At 33.3% G+C, this 22,329-nt stretch overlaps 1 protein-coding gene across 4 annotated transcripts in view; it reads right to left on the bottom strand.

Annotated features, from left to right (window-relative positions):
- STAG1 (stromal antigen 1) overlaps positions 1–22,329 on the bottom strand; it is a 394,549-nt gene that overhangs the window by 42,540 nt on the left and 329,680 nt on the right. For all 4 annotated transcript variants that reach the window (XM_027061785.2, XM_053221416.1, XM_027061786.2 and 1 more), the window contains one exon: positions 9,921–10,001. In XM_027061785.2, the coding sequence (XP_026917586.1) occupies positions 9,921–10,001 (81 nt within the window). The remainder of the gene's footprint in view (positions 1–9,920; positions 10,002–22,329) is intronic.

The following is a 22,329-nucleotide window of genomic DNA, read 5'->3' as shown; positions in this document are numbered from 1 at the left end:
ACTTCTGGGATATGTGGTAATAAATATCTTGAGAAATTTTCAGGATGTTCAATCAAAACTTTAAAAGAGGTTCAGGGTTTGCCAGCTTAAAGCTCAAGTATTAAGGTAAGTTTCAGAGAATGGGCTTTATTCTTAATGTCTCTTAAAAAACAAGAATAAGGATAAGAAAAAATAAAAACATAAAAAGATTCTAAATAGGGCCAATAATAAGAGCTTAGTTTTAAAAGCACAAAAATTAGTAATTTACTTGAACTCCTTTAAAATATAAACCACTGAGGGGCACCTGGGTGGCTCAGTTGGTTTCAGTATCTGACTCTTGGTTTCAGCTCAGGCCATGATCTTACAGTTCGTGAATTCGAGCCCCATGCTGGGCTCTTGCTGACAGTGCAGAAGCTGCTTGGGATTCTCTTACCCACAAGCCCTCCCTCCCCCACTTTCTGCCCCTCCCTGGCGCACTCTCTCTCTCTCAAAATAAAGAAATAAACTTAAAAAATTTAAATATAAGCCACTGGCTATTTTAAAATTTGAGAAAACTTATTACATTCCACGTATTCTGGAATGAAATACTTTCTCTCCTGTTGTAATAGTTGCAAAGTCATTGTGAAAAAAATTAAATATGTTCAACTTACACTGAATAAACAAGAGCATTTTGTATGCGGTATTTTTCTGGGCTAGAATTCAATAGTAATAAAGTTAACATTTACTGGCACTTACTGTGCACCAGGCACTAATCTTAGCTTTTCATGAATTAAATTCAACTAGTCCTCATAACTGTGATGGGTACTGATATTATTATCACTCCCATTTTATATATGAAGAAACAGGCACAAAGATGTTAAATGCAGGCCCAAAGACCAAAGCAGTGTGCTTCTAGTCTGTGCTCTTAACCATTCTGCTATAATGACTTTTTTCTATAAATTGAGAAAATTACTATGTTGAGGAAACAGGCATTATGGAGGTAAGATATTTGAAACTCAAATTACTCAAGTATATTTACATATAAACAAAACAGCCAGTCAACCTGATGGACTCTGAAAAACAATAACCCAAGAACAAGATATGCTGATTATCCAGACTGCAATTTTAAGAAACTAGAATATTTAGGGAGTACCTCTACAACTTTTAATAGGATGGTACTTCACTTATAAATTCCCTTACAAGCCAGAGTACCTGAATTACAGAGGTGAGAAAACAGAAGAGTAATCTGCCACTTAGTCCAGGATAAGCTATATATAAACTAAGTATATGGTACTTCTTTTCAAACACTTTTTCCTAAATGAAACAGTATTGTCTCTTATTTTCAGAAAGCAGCTTGGCATCATGAACACTTTTCCCTAAAGTAGCTATGGAAAGGAATTCAAATGGGTCAGGTGATAAGATTATACTGAGACTTAAGTTATATCTTGGGGCTAGATTCTTTCATATCCATTTTGCAAGCTGCTTAACTAGCCTGGCTGAAGTTTTTCATTTTTTGGTTTTTTCTTCCTGGTAGTACTGAAACCAAAATTTCAAGGAATTAAGATGTTTTACACCCTGGTCGGCAAAATCTCAACAATGAAAAATTTTCAACAAGGCTGGCATAATTAAGATGGTGAATTTATCATATAAGCCATATTAGAAAGAAGTTTTCTCAAAGGCACAAAGGCTCAAAGTTGACTTACTCTAACATCTTGAGAAGAAAAACAGATCTTAAATGTAGACTGTGCCTTAAGAACCAAGTATCTCAACATGATTATAGTCAGTGGAGAAAGGTCAGAGTTTAGTTCCTACACACACGAATATGTAGCTACTGTAGATCTGACATGCAGCATGGTAGATTTTGTCCTTCATCTGCATTTTGGAATAATGTTGGAAGTTAAGTTTGTCCCTTTGGTCCTAACAGTCACTATTTTGCCCCTATAACTCTGACTTCTCCTTTAGCTTTCTTCATTTTTGTGATTCCTTTTTATTACGTATCACAACTTTACATGTCGAGAGAAAGACTAAATTTAGTTGTCCTTTTATCTACAGCTATGAAATACCCTTAAGATAACCACAGCCAGAAACTGAAGCCACAGAAAAACTAGTAGTACATCCATAAAACTCATTCAGTATTACCTGCCAAATACACATTTTTAAAATGGGCATAAATAGAAAAGTTGTAAAATAAGGACCAAGACCAGGTCAAAGATGTCAGGATATGAAAATAAAGCCTGTAAAGAATTTGGTGATCAGTGTTCATGACAAAAAAGGGGCACAAGACTAGTTACCCAGAAAAGACAAATAGGGTTATTGACAAACAAGACCATGGGGTTACCTTACGAAGCCAGGGATTGGCAAACTTTTTGTGTAAAGGGTCAGATAGTAATATTTTAGGCTCCATCAGCCATGCAGTGTCTGTCCCAACCACTTAACTCTGACACTTAATATAAAAGCAGCCCTATATAGCACATAAATTATTGAGCATGGCTGTGTTCCATTAAAACTTTATTATAAAAACAGGGGACAGGCCACATTTGGCCCACGGCCTGTAGTATGTCCTGTCTGTACTGGGCTATAAAACTCTTTGAAGTATAAACTGTGTTATGTTTACCTGTATTTAGCACCCTTACTAACACATAGTGAGGCTCATTATTTTTCAGTCCAGTAAGTGATTATTCACATTAAATATGATAAAAACAAATGAAACTATATTCATTCACTTGGGATACATCAGTGAGCAAGAGACATAGTAAAAAGTGTCACCACTGTAGTGGGGTACACACTATGTTTAAAACTGCTTTCGTATGTTTCAACCCCATGTTTAAAAACCCTTTAAAACTGCTTTCTTGTATGAATAGCTGCTACTAGCTTCTCTTTTGGGGGATGGGGACAGGGTGCGCCCCTTCTGTGAATACACAGTAAATTAACTACTGAATATTTAACCCCCAAATGTAATACCTAGTTTTCAGTGTTGTTGCTGTTCTTGGTAATTTGAATCCCCACCTGCTGACTCTTGCCATTGCCTCAGATTAATCCATTTATGATCCAGGTACCCTTAAACTGCCTACTGTAGTTCCAAAACATCTTCTGACTTCCTTCCTATAGTGTACCAAGATGAAGGAAGCTAAAGGAGGAATCAGAGGGGCAGGGGAAAAGTAGCGACTGTTAGGACCAAAGTGAGAGACCTGAATCCCCCAATCATTCCAAGATACAGATGGAGAACAAACAACTACCATGTTTTCTCTACACTAGCTACTGGGCATGTTTACCCACTTCCACAGCCTAAGATAATAGTTCATTTAGCACCCATTCTTGGTTGTGAAAGGGGAGACTAGGAAAGCATAGACAAGGACTCAGTTTAATGCCATCAAAACAAAGTTGTTTGCTGAAACACTCTTTTCAATTCAATCTTCCCAACAACCATATCCAACAGTGATTGATCACATACCCATTAGGAAACTCAGGTTCAAAGGTGAAGTAACTTGCTTATCTTTGCCACAGGAGGTAAAAAATGGCACCAAAATTCAAACTTACATTTAACTCCAAAGATAATGCTCCGACACAAAAAATTCTGGAAATATACCTTATTTACAAAGTAGGAGCTTCTTATATATATATGAATTGGGTATGTGACAAGAAATCATATAACAAATTCCTAGAAATTTTAGAATGGCTGCTGGAAAAAACATTTTAAAAACAAAAAACCTATTGTAGGAAGGAAAAGGCATTATGATATCAGAGGATATTAAGTAGAATATAAAACACACATTTCCTTTCTATTCTAAATGGACAGAGGAAAACAAAGTTCTTTTATCACTTATTCTGGTGAGGCAAATCTCCAGTCTCTGTACAAGAAAGTGGGAAATGTTATGTTTTATTTAAACATTCTTAAAACTGCTTTAGACCTCAGATAAGCTCTGTTAAAACATACTTTTACATTATAATAACTGTTACTTAGAACAGATCTTCTCAGTCCTGGCTTACTACTTATATGAAAGGCATTATATATGTTAAGGAGTTTCAGTGTTTATAAATTAGGTGCTTTAAAGACCACTGTCCCCGTGTAAGTAGAAACAGCACCTGACTGGACAAGCTAGTAAAGCTTGAGGAAGACTTACATGGTCTTTCCCCACCAGACAGCAATGTTCAAAACTGGAGGCCCAGGAGGAATAGGGTTGCAAACAGCATGTAATTCTTAATGGAATGTTAGAATCATGGCTTGTAAGTTCTTTTCTAAGTTGAACATATTTACTTCTGATTTCAGAGATTTTTAGAATGTTATATAAAATTTTGGAGAAGTTTGGAATGTGGTATAAACAGTCATCTACTTCAGTATTCCAGACTTTTTATTTTTCCTTCAAAGAACATTCTGAGAGCTGAACAAGAAAAGGGTATTAAACAAGATCTGGATCCTTTTCCCCTAACTTTCCTAGACCAGCCATAAGGCACCTGAGATAGGACTTAATATTAATAGAAACATAACTATCAAAGAATGACTATGAAGTCTTGGAACAATCAAAATGAAAGGCTTTAAATTAACTAGATACTTACTGAGGATGGAATTCTCATGAAATAAAAGGTAAGGGTTAAAGATTTAAGAAGAAAAGAATGAAGTAAAATGGTTATATGCTACTAAAAATTTGTTCCTAGAGAGACAACTATTACTTCCCATTCTTGGCCCCATTCCTTCCCCATACAAAGCAGTTAACTCTGCAGATGGAGAGGTATTTTATGATTCTAGGAATCTGGAGCAAGGTCCCAAGTGAGCTCTCTTATTTTTGTTATTTTAAAGGACTAGGAAGGGAAAAGAAAGAGGTGTAGAAAGCCGCCTGTAGATTTTTACACATTTTAAGACTATTTCTAGTACATTTCTAAAAATGTATGTTTGTACAAAGAATAGCAAGGTTAAACGTCTCCTCACTGAGCTTGGCCATCTTCAGGTCCCAACTTCACCCTAACTCTTCCCTTCCTCAGTCTGTTTGGAGGTAAACAAGTTGGACTCTGCAGAGGAGACTCTTCAGTGAAGAAGGTAATGGAGGAATAAATTTTGCAGCTAAATACCTCAATAATAATGTGACTTACAGTTACCTGAGGGATGCTGATTTTCTTTAACTTTAAAGATTAGGGAATAGGGCCAGGGTCCAAAAGGCAGGGATGTCTGCCCCAGGCCCTGTCTACCACTGTCTTAGGAACATGCAGGGTAAGGGAGAGAGCTACAAATTTAAGGTTAGAGAGAGTAGGACAGCTCCTCCCAGGAGGGAAAAAAATACTTAGGGTAAATTCTAGATCCCCAGGCCAAAAACGGCAATAGGGGCATTATATTAGCCCTAACTCTTATTTACCTGGCTCTTTAAATGTCTTTGTATATGTCCAGAAGGAGCTGAAGGAAGAAGGATGTTTTCTGTTAGAGAAGAGAAACTGAAGGCTGCTTCTACAGGACCAGCACTAGGGGGCACCGGAGCAAAGTATACTGAGCATGACCTGTGTGACTGCCAAAGAGCTTCAACTCTGGAAATTAGGGGAACAGAGGAAATACCCATTGGTGAAACCCAATGCACTTCCAGTTCAAATAAAGATCTAATCCTGTTCTTGATATAGTCTTCTCACATACTTAATTTTATAAAAGTGTTCACTGTTGTGTTGAATTTAAACTTCAAATATAACTACCATTCATAAATTTCTGAATGACCATGTTCATGACAACAGAAAAGAAAAATAAATTTTAGAAAGTACTCTCTGAAAGGCAATTTGGCAATATAAATCAAGCCTTAAAAGTATGTACCATCTTTGACCCAGCAGTTCCATTTCTGAGAATATAATACAGGATGAAACAATGTAAAACACAGAACAAACTTTTGTACCAGAATGTCCATCATGGCATTAATTTTATTTCTTAACATGCTTAAACAACCTAAATATCCAAGAGATAAGAGTGGTAAAATAAATTATGGTAGAGCTATACAATGGACTATCATGCATACATTAAATATATTATCTATAAACACTTAATAACTGAAGGAAATGTTGATTGTAGAGGAGACACAAAATTTTGGAAACTGCAAACACATTATGATTTCAATAAGACTGAAATATGTTAGAAAAAGTATTGAAGGAAAATACACCAAAATATCAACAGTGGTTATCCATAGGTGGTAAGATTCAGAAATTTTATTTATATATTTTTTACAATGAACAAGTACTCTAATAATAGAGGTCAAATTTATGAAAACCTTTCTGCTTTATATTATACACCAAACACTAATAAACAATTTATTAATCAAAAACATAAGTTGACCTCATAACTGTATACTTAAACTGTAACCCACTGGGCATTACAAACTGAGGCATTTAAAATCACAGTCACTTCTCATTTAAATGTATCCTCTTCAGGGATACAGAATGATGAAAAGTGGCTATATAACATAACTTCAGTATCCAACTGATTAACACACATTGTTAGCTTGTGTTCAGCAAGTAGTCAACCAATGTGTCCTTAGAAAATTTGTTTAACAACAACAACGACAACAACAAAACTCTCTAGAGCTAGTTGTATTAAAATCTTAATAACGGAAGAATTTAAAAAGTGCTAACAGAAGAACTACTCGATTGAGATTCAAAAGAATTGTGCTCTAAGTTTCCGATCTTAGTCAAGTCCCAATGTTTCTAAGTATCAGGTTCCTTATCAGTACAATGGGGTTATCACAACATCCACTTTAGAATTATTAGGAAGACTTAATTAAAGCATTTAATTCAAGTGATTTACAAAATCACTTGATGTAAAACATCAACAAATATTAACAGCAATGTCCTCTTCTAGGCCTTATCTACAACAGGTTCCATCAAATCACTTCCAAACTTCCTTATAGCTTTAATATCACATTTATAAACAATAGAATAATGTTGCTACAACAAATAAGATACAGGACACATTAGGCATTTTTCTAGTATTCATCCAAGTTTAACAACTCTGTGAGTTATATATGATAAGTCAAAACGTAAGATTCGGATGGAGAATCAAGATGTTTTTGTACTAGTAGTTTTTGAAAGTTGTTGTGATAAAATTATCACTGTTAGATATCATCAATAAAAACAATCCCTCAAACAGTATCAAAAGGTATAAAGCAAAAAGTAAATTTATTTCCTTACGCCTGCCCCCAAAGAATTTCTATTTCCTAGAGCCAATCACTGTTGAGATTCTTATACATCTACCAGACATCTGCAGTTAAGGAAGTTATTAACCTTAGCAGATTGAAGAATTGTAGAGCTAGAAAAAATTGGCCCAATATAACTTTCAATTTTATAAATAAGTAACCTGACACACGTGATTATTTTAGTTGTTATTAATACCTGGAACGCAATTCACAATAGATAAAATGCTATGACATAAATTACTGGTTTTAAAATTATCCAAGTGATTTGCCTCAAGGTTATTTACACAACAAGCTAATGATGTGGCTGGAACTACAGTTAGGAAGCTGATAACAAATGGGATAGTAATAACATATATTAAATGCATACAAAGCTTACGTTTTTAAAGTTTCAAAGATCTTAAAGTTTCAAAGATATTCTACATCATACAGCGGATTACAAAGTTTGGCAATTCATGAACTAGTTATTACTATGCATAAAAATCAATACAACTGTTTTATAAGGAGAAATCTTAGCAATGAGAGACTTTTAAAGTTTGCCTGTGTTTTGAAGATTCACGCTTTTCAAGATTATCACTTAGAGAATTACTTTTAAATTATAGATATAAACAACACACAATGGTTAATTACTGAATACATTTTGGTTAAAAAAAAACCCAACAACTTCAAAATGAGAAGAAATAATGTTAGAGAGACACTTAAAGTAAGGAGAATTTCATATATGATATGAATGCACACAAGACTATAAACAGAAATCAACTGAATAATAAAGCACCTAAAAGATCCTGCAGCATTCTTTCTAGCATAAAGAAAATCAGTGTTGACCACAAAAGCTGCATTGCCACTGTGGCAATGACAACTACAAAATCTGTATTATGACTAATGACAAAAAAAAGGAAGATATCTTTTATTAGAAGAATGTGTGAGAAATTAAACAGAAAGGTAAGGAATCTCAAAATAATTCTACCGTAACAGGATTTAAAAAAACAGAAAACATTCAAAGAAGTGGGTTCAAGAATAAGTCTCACTCCAATTATGGAATATAGTTATAAAAGAACAAAACTGAAATTAAACTTAATAGAGGAATTAACCATTAATTATGCTAAATTTTTAACAAGTATATATTCCAATTTACTTAAATACAAGTATCAATATCCAGCCAAATTATAAAGAGCTCAGATAACCTAAATAATCTAAGTGGAAAAAAAATGAATGCCAAAATCAGATGGAAAAATCAAAGTAAAAATTAAGTAATTGTGTGTAATATACACACTCTTGCTATCAAATTATAACTTACATATATTCAAGCTCCTTTAATTTTGCCATATTAAAGAACATTTCAAAGACATGAAAATGTAATACACCTTTAAATGACTTTTGTTAGTAACAAAAGGTTAACTCTGATTTTTGCTTTTTAAGACTAACATTGTCAATAAAATAGAAAAACGAGGCGGCGAACCAATATATTACTGTTGTTCTAACTGAAAATAAATAAAACCCCAAGTATTTTCTAAAGGCAGAAAAATCCTCAAATTATTAACAGGAAAGAAAAGAATGCTCCATATCAAGTTGTTGGTTCTATGATGTATTATTAGCCTTCTTTACTGGTTGAATAGCACCTGTTTTATTAAGAGGAGGATATGTAAACATAATATTTTTATTTGGTTCTTTATCAAGTATTTGTTTTTACTCCTATGTTCAAGCCTTTCTCATTTCATGAGACAACTGAAATATATTTATATTTGTATCAGACAGTTCTAATATATAAATAGTTTTTTTTTGGTCTGATTCTCTTCATGGTTCTGTTCATGGTTTCTCATTTTCTTTTTAGTTGAGTAGTCTTTACTATAAGCTCATTTTTCTTTAAATTTTCTTTGCCTCTTAGAGGCAAATTCCTTCAAAAAGGAATTACATTTGATTCTATTAGGTGCTTGAAGATATCACTACCACAAATATTTTAAATCAAAATCTTAATTTGCTTTAAAAAAATTTTTTTCATGGAGCACTGAAGTAGTATGAATTTAGGGTGGGAACCTATATGAAAACTCGCTCAAGGCTATCAACTTTCATGAAAGACGTATTTTCTCCCATTTAATCAATGACAAATTTTAAGACAGGCTATTTTCCTTACATCCCCCCATGAATGGAGCTGGTGTGGGCTTATTTCTAATTTACCCTTGTGTGGGAAGTAGCTCTTTAGGATCCCAAGTTTATCAGGGAGATGTGCTACCCATTAGATATTCCACCTTGGAAGGGCCTTGGGATTTGTCTAGATTAGACAATATCCTCAAGGTTAACTAGGCTTTAGGCTCTGATTTGATTCTCTTAGATCCTAGTTTCATTTTAATCTCTGATTTGTATTTCCTTTATTTCGAATGGCTATGCATAGATTAAAATTTTAAAAAATTTATCTAACAATTTGTTTTTAACAAGAATGTTGTTTAGTTTGGGCCCCAAGGGGCCATAATTCAATAACTAAGAGCTACACAGTATTACCTTCAGTATTTTTCTTTTAAATAGCATGCCATTTATCAGAGCTCTTGTGGTTTCCACTACAATTATTCCTTATAAGACTTTTAACTTGGTGTATCTATACAACTCTGCATCTGTTGAAGAACTGGTTATCTTCCAAAGAGGTAAAATATACTTACTCATAGGATAAAGCAAAATTGATAACAATAATTATTATATATTTTATTAAAAATTATAATTTATTATAATAACTGGTAACAATAAATTATTAAATAATGATTTAAACAAGGTTATTTTGTTTTAGTAATAACCCTTCTGCCTTCAGAAACTCTTACTTACTTTGGAAGGAGAACCATCAGTAATTTTCACCAACTGCCAAAGAATCGAGTAATGGGAACACTGCAGTGCCTGTACGACTATCTGTATCAAATAAAAAAATTCAAACAAATGAGACATAATTTATGTTTGTACAGTATTAACAATGTTTATCATAGTTTTTTTCTTATAATAAGGTTTCAAGTCCAAATTTTTGTAGAATTAATGGAATGTGTAAAATAATATTTGGTTAAAAAAAAGACAAACCAACATATCAATCTAGAGAATAAAGATATAACATGTCTTGATAAATATGGACCCAAATAACACTATGTTTTAAACAAAAATCTACTGTTATGAATAGTTTGCACAGATTTTTAAAGGGAGACTGAAGAAATAAGTTTTATCCAAATTTTATAATGATTACTTTTGTTTTAAAGCATTTTTACTATGAAATAGAACACTTATACAGAAATATACATAAAACATTTAATAACTTAATATAAAGAAAGTTATCTATGTAACCACCACCCAGATCAAGAAACAGAACATTGCCAGCAATTTCTCCCAATATTTTTCTTCCCTCTAAGGAAGGGTAATAGTCATTTTGACTTATCAGGCAGTCAGTACATTTTATCTACCTAAGTCTCCATCTCTAAATACTGAGTTTATTATGTCTAGTTGTGAATATTATATAAATGGAATCATGTAATATGTATTACTTTGATTCTGATTTCTTTCATTTTAACATTTATAGTTAGGATTCATACACATTGCTGCATATAGCTATAGTTCATTATTTCTTTATACTATATTTAGAATATCCTCCTATTTATTCATTCATTCCATTGTTGCTTTTACAGTGCTTATAGTTTGAGGCTATCATGAATAATGCTGCTATGAACATTCTTATTCTATGTCTCCTGGTACCCATACATGCATTTGTCTAGCTAAGAGGTTCTTGAAGTTTTTAGTTCTCAGGACCTTTCTACACTCTTAAAAATTACTAAAAAATTCCTTTCAAAGAAACCTAAATTGCTTTTATTTATGTGAATTATATAACACATTTATCATATTAGAAATTATAAGTAATGTTTCAAATACACATTAATTCATTTAAAAATTAATAGAGGTGCCTGGGTGTCCCAGTTTGTTATGTCTGACTCTTGTTACCGGCTCAGGTCATGATCTCACAGTCTGTGAGTTCAAGTCCATGTTGGGCTCTGCACTGATGGCATGCAGTCTGCTTGGCATTTGGTCTCTCCTTCCCTCTGCCCCTCCCCCACTTATGTGCTCTCTGTCTCTCTTGCTCTCAAAATAAATAAGTAAACTTAAAAAAATTAAAATGAACAAATTATATAATAAAGAATACATATTTCTGAAAAAGCACTAAATTTTCTAAAATGAAAATCATTTAGTGGGAAGAATGGCACTGTTTCACAGTTTTGCAAATCTCATTAATGTCCAGCTTAACAGAAAACAGGGTTTCAAATCTGCTTCTGCATTTTATTAAAATATGCTGTTTTGATTGAAGTATGTGAAGAAATTCCAGTGTCACAGATTGCTGGAAAAAGAATTACATTTTAGTAGTCTTTATAGATAAATGTGGATATTCTTTGACATGACACCAATACTTCAATGTACATTTGTGAGATAATAAAAGCAAATAATATCTTCCTCTTATCATAAAAATAGTTTGATCTCAAAGACCTGTCCTGGAAACTAACAGGGCTCTCCAAACTACACTTTGAGGGCCACTGTTGTACGAATAGGATTGCTGGATTATATAGTGTGTGCATGTTTAACTTTATGGTAGATAGTACCAAGAGTACTATCTTAATGTAGTATTAACTTACATTTCTCTAAATACTAATGGACATAGGCACATTTTCATTTTCTATTGGCACTGAATTCTTGTTCTATGAAATATCTGTCCCTATTTTCAGAGACAAATAACAGAATTCAGGAAGACAAAACTGGTTAAGAATCATAACTATAGAATAATTTCATTTTGGATAGGGCTTTTACTACATTTTTGTTTGAATACATGATATATTTTTATTGCAATAAAGCATTATCTAATAATATATTCCATCATTATAGTATCTCTATTATCTTCCCCACTTGATAAACTAAAAATTATAAGAAGAGATATATGTAGATAATAAATCAAAATAGAAATCAGTAAGTAGAATGTGAAGAAAGTGGTTAAAATTTCAGCTGGTTTGAACTTCAAAAATTTTAGGATCCAGATCACATAAGCAAAACATATCTCCAATACACCTATTCACCACTGAAAATAACTCATCAGAATTAGAGGGATAAGTAGTGCTGCCTTTCATGTAACATCAGTAAGATGATGTCAGGATCTTATCAAACATAGTAATAATTAAATGACTGACTCATGTCAGAAACAAGACTACTGAAACACTGTCAAGTTATGAACATTAATGCTAAAGAAATCACCTCATTATACTCAGGAAATGCTCAATATGCGTACATATAATGGTTGAGACATACTGTGATAACCTCTAATTTAGAATACAGGTACACTGGTAATGTGATTTGTGTGGAAGGAAAAGAGAATATTAAAAAAAATTCTTATTTGAAACAACCTGAATTGTTAAACTACCGGAAAAGTAATATACAAATAACATTATCAGTAGGAAATTAAGATATAGAAAAAAGTAATGTTGAAGAATAGCTTAATTTTACCATTTCTCCTAATCATCACAAATATAATTTCCTTTCCTTCTACATTTCTATTGACCTATATACTAGGAAGTTATGCAAACTGTTCCAAAGTTTTGCAGAAGTATCTTAGAAATGGTTATGAGGAAAGCAGACACTTGTCCACTCCAATATTTATTTCAAATACAGCATCCCCATTTTATTTTTTCATAGGTCAGTATTCATCATGAGTTTACTTCAAAAAGGCTCTACTGCATTATTTTAAAATAAAAAGCTCACTTTCACTGACTAGGAAGCATTCTGTCTTCTCACAGGTATAATTATATAACAATATACCTGATCCCATTTCAAAAGAAAATTTAGAATGCTTTCTTCCTGGCTTTACATCATTATCCTCCATACTAGTGATGTTATACTAACTTGTCCAGACATCATTTATTCAGCAACTTAATTTTTCTGTAGTAGAGACAGATGAAACAAGGACAAACAACAAAAAACAGAAAAAGCCAAAAGAGATTGTTTTAACTGGTGAGGACCACAGTCCTTCTCCCTTTCCTTGACTCCCTGGAGAGGGTCTTCCAATAATATATCAAGTATAAGGCTGATGACAAAGAATTTCTTCCAAACCTACCCCTCTGTCCTCCTGTTTCCAAGAGCTAACACTGTTCCTGGGAGAACACAGTAATGTATACTGCACACTTCTGGGCAAAAGTAGTTAAGAAGCAGGAGTGCCTATTCTATCTTCTACTCTCCTATCTGCCAGCAGGATACCAATGACCCAGGAGACCTTGGGTCCTTCAATGACTGGGTGGTGCAGTGACACCCCACTTCCCTTAATTGCACTTTATAAGAGTGAGAATAAATTTCTATTGTGTTAAGCCACTGAGATATTGAGATTAATCTATTATAGCAGTTAGCATTACCATAATCAACATAAAATTATTTATTAGCCCTTTTCCTTAATAATTACTTTTACCTATTTAAAGGAACAACAGCTCTTTATCTTTGATTAACAGATTGAATTAATGAGAGTCAATCAACTTCTGGCTAATGATATCACATATCCTAAAGATGAACTGTAGGATTATATGTAAATAAAGAAAGGTGGTGGGGAGGTGCCTGCGTGACTCAGCTAGTTAAGTGTCCAACTCTTGGTTTTTGCTCAGGTCATGATCTCATGGTTTGTGGGTTTGAGCCCCATGTCAGATTCTGTGCTGACAGTGCAGAGCCTGCTTGGGATTCCCTCTTTCCTTCTCTGCCCCTTCCCTGCTTTCTCTAAGTAAATTATTTTAAAAAATAATTAAAAAATGAAGACTAAATGACAAGCTCCTAGAATGTTTATGTTTTGAAAAACTGAATTTTTATGGAAAATACAATATGACTATAGAATAATAAGAAAAATGATTATGCATACGTAATATATACATGTGTAGATATATATTAACTACATGCATAGGGCATGTTTAAAATACTGAAAATCCACATAATGACTGTGGGATAAATTGGGGTTGTTTCACTTTTCTGTTTGCAACAGACTTTAAGGGGTTGGAGGATCAATTTTTTTTAGTAGCTACATGCATGACAAGAGAGTAAATTCAACCTCATACTAGTCTGCTTTTCATATCCAATACTGGTTTTTCTATCATATTCAGAGTAGGTTAATGTGAGTGACAATATCCCCTTAAAAAAACGTCTTTAGATGCAAATTGATAATCAACATGGCTGTACCAAGAAGAATGTAAGGCTGGCAAATAAGCACATGAAAAGATGTTTAACATCATTAGCATTAAGGAAATGTACATTAATTAAAAGCACAATGAGATACCACTACATACCTACAAGGAGGGCTAAAGTAAAAACAAGCGCTGCTAAGGATGCGGAACAAATGGGACTTTCGCGTTGCTGGAAGGAATGCAGAATGGTGCAGACACTCTGGAAAATGGTGTGGCAGTTTCTAATAAAGTCAAACACACACTGATACCCTAATACCTGCAACTATGCTCTTGGGCATTTACTTTCGAGAAGTGAAAACTTATGTTCATATGAAAAGCTGTACACATATGTTCACTTTAGTTGTGACAGCGAAAAGATGGAAACAACCCAAATGCCTTTCAACAGGTGAATGAATAAAACAAACGGCTACACAATGGAGTAGAATTGAACCAACGATTAATTAAAAAATGAACCAACTACTGATTCAAACAATTTAGATTAATCTCAAAGGCATTATGGTCAGTGAAGACATTATGCTCACTGAAAGATTTTATGTTCTAAAGGGTTACAACACTTTATGATTTCATTTATTTGGAAACCTTAAAAAGACAAATCCATAAGTGATGGAAAACAGAGCAGTGGTTTGCAGGAGTTGTAGGTAGGGCAAGCATCTAATTATAAAGGGATCGAATGAAGAAAAAAGTAGATATGTGATATCCCTTGTGATGGTGATTATATAAATCTATGCACATGTTAAAATTCATAACTTTACATAAAAGAAAAAAAGGTCAGTTTTACCATATAATAATCAAAAATAATAGTCAATATGGCAAAGAGTTTGCAGTAATAATTTTCTTGAGAAAATGCTAACAAAAGCAAAAACATTAAGGCAAGTCATAGTGATAAGTAACAAATAATTCTTTAATAGAGAAGAAAGATTCCTAAGTTCTACATGTGCTTTGAGAATGAAGAATCATCCCATGCATTGTATTACCAGTGGCCGTAGTATACTATACATTAAAAAAAAAAATCATCGTAAGGGTAAAAAACAGAGTTAAAAATACAAATAGTAAAAGATTAACTTCTGCAACTAAGAAATTAAAAAACTTCTCAAGGAATGGATTACACAGCAGGCTAATGCATATTAATCCTTAACAGTTTTGGACCCTGGAATTCTGCTGTCAAGCTTTCTCATAAGTTCCAAGTAGTATTTAAAACAAGGAAGAGTGGGGCGTCTGCGTGGCTCGGTCGGTTAAGTGTCTGACTTCGGCTCAGGTCATGATCTCGCAGTCCGTGAGTTCGAGCCCCGCGTCGGGCTCTGTGCTGACAGCTCAGAGCCTGGAGCCTGTTTCAGATTCTGTGTCTCTCTCTCTCTCTGACCCTCCCCCGTTTATGCTCTGTCTCTCTCTGTCTCAAAAATAAATAAACGTTAAAAAAAATTTTTTTAAAACAAGGAAGAGTATGAAGAAAAATGTGATATGTCAATGATAAGGTCCAGTGTGGAATATTATAATCTCTTTTAGTGAGATTTCTTCATAGTGATCTCCAAAAGAGGGTTTGGCATATAGTGAAAAGGACACTGCCCAGGCATTCACATCATACAACCTTAGGCCTACTCTTAAACAGTTCATGTGTACTAGCCTTTTCTTCCCAAACAATGTAGGCTTTAACATCAAAAAAGATCTTGCCACTTTTCATGTCATTGATCAGCTTGAAAGATCCAATGAGCAATTTCTGCTGACCTTGAAATTCTCTAGTAATACAAGCAAACAATTGTCCAAACAACATATACAACATCTCAACCATTCCTAAATCATTAAGAAACCATAACATAATACTTAGTGGAGACAGGATTTTGGTCCACATAAAATGGTGAAAGTAGGGAACATTCATAATTCCAAGAGAAGAATAGTCACTTAAAGACATATTCAAAGTAAAATGAATAATTTATGCAAATAGATTCCAAACATTTTTTTTTAAGTATATATATATTTAGAGAAAGAGAAAATGCAAGTGGGGCGGGGGCAGAGAGAAAGAGAGACAGAATCTCTTTTCGTGGGATTTGATCTCACAAACCGTGAGATCATGACCTGAGCTGAAACCAAGAGTCAGATGCTTAACCGAATGAGCCACACAGGTGCCCCCCCTAAACATTATAAAAAATAACACTATTAAAACACAAGAAAAAAAAGAAGTGAATATTTAAATGACTTAGAAATGTGTGGGAAGGCTTTCCAAGTAAGACATCAAACAAAAAACTGATAATTCTGATTATATAAAGAATATTTATATACCAGACAAGATATAATAAAATTAAAAATTCCCATTGGTAAATTACTGCAACAAATGACATAAGCTTAAGAACATTAATATAAAGAACTTAAAAAGTCAAATGAAACTGGAGATCTGCCATACAACACTGTGCCTATAGTTAACAATACTGTACTAGAGACTTAAAAATTTGTTGAGAGTAGACTTCATGTTATGTGTTTTTTACTATAAAAACAAAAAAAAATAAAATTAACACAACAAAAAGATAGGGAAACATAAAGAAAGGTTATTTTAGAGAGGCATATAAAAACTAATCAGAGATATAATTGTACGGCAATTTAAAACTGTAATCTGAAAAATAAGAGCTCTGTTTTTCTAACAGATGTTTTACTCAGTATCCAAGTCTTCTGCTAGACTAGGAGCTTAAAACAAATATATTACCTGATCTTAGAGAATAATCTAGATGGAAAATAAGTTTCAACTGTAACAATTTAGTAACTGGTGTGACTAAGTGTACACATGCAGGGTCAGGTGTTAAGGGGCAAGAAGAAGGACTCCTGTCTTAGCCAGGAAGAGTAATATGGTTAGGAAAAACTTTCTAGAGAAGCAAAAGTGTATACTAAATCTTTAAAGAAAGATGTAAGATTTAACCTGGCAACAAAGGGACAATGTAAGTTGAAGAAAAAGCAATTTCAAAAAAAAGCCTCACCAATAAACTGTGAACAGTCTGATACAGAGTAAGTATAAGCATATACTGAGGCTAGATCAGCAAAAACCAAATCACAGAGGGCCTTATAAAAGAGTGACTATATATACTGGTTTATACCTATGTCTTGGAATAATCATTAACAGTACTCCTTTTCACTTTCAAAAGTACACTTGTTTGGACAACAACATGGTCACCTCAGTATGACAAAAAAATTTGGGTGTTATCCTAAGAATGCTAGGTAATGCACAGATAGTAACATGTTCATATCTGAACAGAAGAGTAACATGATCAGGTGTTTCAAAAATATCCTACTAGCAAGAACAAAGAAAAGTGCTTCCATTTGTTCTTTGTTAAGATATTTTAATGTAATATTTGATACTTCAAAATAGTTGTATTATAAAGCACAATAATAAAATTAACCTATGAACAGACTACCGAATTTAAGAACTACTATGATATCAATAATTTGGTATCCATCTATGATCTCTTCCCCTATTCCTTAAGACTGGCAAACCATTCTACTAAATTTCATATATATCATGTCCTGGCTCTTAAAAAAATAGTTTTATCACATATACATATCATTGGAAAATACACTGTTTGATTTTTCTAGTTTTTCAACTTTTAAAACATGGTATAACACTATATGTTGTCTTCTAAGAGAGCAGATGTACTTCACTCTAGCCATGCTTCTGAAGGATCTATGAAGATTAAAAAATAGAAATTTTCATGTTGCACCCCTGAAGATTTAGAGTCAACAAAAACAGTCCAATAATCGCTTTAAACAACTAATTTTAATTTAAATAATATCGGCAGCCATTATATATAACTTTGCTAGAGAGCTGAAAAATAAGAATGAAGGTTATATCAAACTTTTCTACCTAAGGCTCTTGGTTCTGAAATTTCCACCATGTGATAAATGTTTTCTTTTGTTCTTATGGTTGCGTTTTGGTCCGGGGCTTTCTAAACTTCAAAACATACATTGGTCAGGCTTTGAAATGGACTTCATTAAGTATGAGCAATAATTACTCTTATTTTTGTCCTTGTGCATTAAAAAAATTAAGATATAATTTATATACAAAGAAAAATTTACTGTTTTCAACATATAGTTCTGCAGTTTTGACAAATGTATCATCAGGTAGTCATCAAAACAATCAAGAAACAGAACAGTTCATCATCCTTCAAATTCCCCCATACCCTTCTGTAGTCAGCTCCCTGCACCATTCTGGATTTGTTTTCTGACTCTGTAAGTTTTGCTTCTTCCAAAATGTATAATAAAATTGTACAGCACATAGCTTTGTGCATCTGGTTTCTTTGACTCTGTATGTTACTGAGACTCATCCATGTTGTTGCATGACAGTGGTTCAGTGGTACCTTCCATTTTATTGCTGAGAAGTATTCTGTATGGATGATAATATAATTTGTTTTTATACCTTCACCACTTGATGGGCATTTGAGTTGTTGGCAGTTTGGGGCAATTATGAATACAGCTGCTATACACATTCCAGTATAGGTTTTTATGTGAAAAAAAAGTTTTTATGTGAAAACTTAAGTTTTCATTTCTCTTGGATAAATACTCAGGAGATGGACTGCTGGGCCAGATGGTAAGTGTGTATTTAACTTTATAAGAAATTGCCAAATTGCTTTCTGAAGTGAATGTACCATTGTGCATTCCTTCCAGCAACATACAAGTTCCACTGCTTTCTAAATCTCATCATGCTTTTAATCTGCATTTCTCTAATGACTAATGAGATAAGCTGCTTTTCATGTGTTTTTCATCTATCTTCTATGGTGAATTATCTGTTGTTTTTACCACTGAATTTTGAGAGATCTTTATCATTTTGAGTACAAGTCTGTTATCAGATATGTGATTTGTAAATGTCTTTTGGTCTTATATGCTTGTATTTTCAATTCTCTTAACACGATCTTTCAAGAGCAGAAGTGCTTAATTTTGCTGAATGTGTATTTTTGAAATTTTTAAATTATGGATCATGCTTCTGATGTTGTATGTAAGAAATCTTTGATTAACTTAAAGGTCACAAAGATTTTCTCCTGTGTGTACTTTCAGATGTTTTATACTTGCAGGTGGTGCATTTAGTTTTATGGTCTAAAGGTCTATTTTGAGTTAATTTTGTAGATGGTATGAAGGGTGAACTGAGATTCTTTTTTCTCCCCATATATATATATTCATTTTAGAACCATTTGTTAAAAAGGTTATCCCTTCTCCAAAGAAATGCCCTAGCACCTCTGTCAAAAATCAACTTACCACATATATGTGAATGTATTTCTGGATTCTCTATACTGCTCCTTTGATCTATGTCTAGCCTTTCTTCAGTACCACACTGTCAAAGTTACCATTTAGTCTTTAAGGTAGTGTGAATATTCTACCTTTGTTCTTTTTAAAAATTATTTTGCCCTTCAATATAATTTTTTTTTTACATTTATTTATTAATGAGAGACAGAGAGACACAGAGTGTGAGCAGGGGACAGGTAAAGAGAGGGGAGACATAGAATCCGAAGTAGGCTCCGGGCTCCGAGCCGTGAGCACAGAGCCCAACGCGGGGCTCCAACTCACAAACTGTGAGATCATGACCTGAGCCGAAGTTGGTCGCTTAACCAACTGAGCCACCCAGGCACCCCTGCCCTTCAATATAAATTGTATGAATCAAGTTGTCAGTTTCTACAAAAAATCCTGCAGAGATTTTAAATGGAATTGTGTTAGTCAACCTAAGATCAGTTTGGGGAAAAGTGACATCTTAACAATATTAAGTCTTCTAATTCATGAACATGATATAATCTTCATTTATTAAAATCTTTGATTTCTTTCATTAGTGTTTTGTAGTTTTCAGCATACAGATCTTGCACACATTTTGTTGATTTATGCCAAAGTTATTTCATGTTTTTTGGTGCTATTATAAACCATACATAGTTTTTAATTTTTTTAATGTTTATTTATTTTTGACATAGAGAGACAGAGCATGAGCGGGGGAGGGGCAGAGAGAGGGAGACAGAATCTGAAGCAGGCTCCAGACTCTGAGCTGTTAGCACAGAGCCCGACACAGGGCTCGAACTCACAGACTGCGAGATCATGACCTGAGCCTAAGTTGGACGCTCAGCCGACTGAGCCCCCCAGGCGCCCCTAAACCGTACACAGTTTTCAAATGTCAATTTTGAGTTATTCGTTACTCAACAACAGATTTTTAAATTTAAAAAGCAACTGATGTACATAGTGAAATATCCAACAGTATAATGGTGTACAATTCAAACTAAGTTTCTTGAACACTACCGATCTCTAGTTTTCCATTAAAAAAGCCATTGTTCAACAGTTCCTTATGTATCATCCCATATACAATCTGTCAATTAACAGGTGTCTGTATATTGAAATCTTATCACCTCTTTAAATTTATATAACCATTCTACTCCTTGCCTTTTGCATTAAATTTTCTCACATAGAATATTTAACATAAATAATATTAACACTTTAAAATTTACAGTGACCTAGCACTGCATAGAATCAAAACTATCCTACCAAAGCTAACTGGTTCTCTCCTGATCAAAATTTAGATTATTTCAAGTTGTAATTTTTTATAAGTAATGCTACGATGAACGTCTTTGTACCTACGTCTTTTTACACATCTCCAAGTATATATCTGTAGTCTAAATTCCTAAAATATAAATGTCAATCAAGGGTATATCTGCTTTTAATTTTGATAAGAATTTGACAAGTAACTTTCTAAAGTGATTACACCAATTTAGTCTACAATGGTATTTGAAAGTATGTGAGTATTTAAAAACAAAAAATAAAACATCCAACAACTCCATAAGGTTTTCTGATACATACATACAGTTGAGAATTACTAGAACAGAGCCTAGATTAGAAAAAGGTTAAAACTAAGGTTACTAAGACAAAATAGGTAACTACTACTGATTCACAAGAGAAAATATGAAGGATTAAACTAAGAAAATGATAGTAGGGCTAAAAGAATGGTGGCAAAAGAGATATTGAGGAGGTAGAATTTTTTAAAAGATAAAAATCTCTTGAGATTAAGGATGCTTCTAATATTCCCTCCCTTAGGATCTGACACTCAAACACATTTTTGATCAATAATAAAAAGGTAGGTGGTAATCTGGATGTATGTGGGGGTGGTAGCCATATTTTGATATAACATGCCCAAGGAATAGTCAGGAGTAACTGAAATAATGTCTAAGTTCAGTCAAGGAAAAAAGTGTGTAGTCTTCTAAGGAACATATCAGCATTCTTCTAAAGACAGTATGACTGCATTATTTACACAGAAAGTCATAATCTATCCAACAGCAATAATGTTACTGAAGTTAAACTCAACCTATGTTCATTCTAAAGAAATGTGTTGATTACGAGTTTATGATGGTAAAGTACAAGCATTTAATCTCTCCCCACAATTCCCACTGAAAAAATACAAAAGATGTTTAGACAAAATAAAAGATTAAAAAAAAAAAAGAGTTTGACACGGGGCAAACATCAGAAGGGATGCGATAGCAAACAGCAGTAGCAAATTAGTAGCAAGAAATGTGAAGAGACACTGAAAAGAATTTAAAAGCTTGGTTTGAGTGGATATGCAACAGCTATGTAACATTAGGCAAGTTATTTAATATCTCGATGTTTCAGTTTCATCATCAATAAAAATAGTATAAGCATACATATCCCATAGGGTTGTCATAAGGCTTAAACAAATGTATACATGTAAAGACTTAAAATATTACTATATGTGAAAAGTACAAAAAAAATTTTCTATTATTGATGCCTTGAGAAGCCCAGAGTTAGTGACCTGTGATTATATTCCCTTCCTCTTTATGGGTTTACTCTCACTATCTTGTTATATAGCAAATATTTACCAAAACAATTCACAAATGTTCTTTACTGGCTTTCAATTTGTAGGATCAATTCAGACAATTCTGGCAACTATATATTAAAGCAGAAGTTTAATATTTTATTTTTGATAGATGTTATCTAAAACAAGGTATAAACTTACAAGGACACCAACAGGCAATAGGCATAAAATCACAAAACAA

The sequence above is a fragment of the Acinonyx jubatus genome, chromosome C2, assembly GCF_027475565.1.
Source record: "Acinonyx jubatus isolate Ajub_Pintada_27869175 chromosome C2, VMU_Ajub_asm_v1.0, whole genome shotgun sequence".
Taxonomy (NCBI): Eukaryota; Metazoa; Chordata; class Mammalia; order Carnivora; family Felidae; genus Acinonyx; species Acinonyx jubatus.
This window is presented reverse-complemented; position numbering and strand designations above follow the sequence as displayed.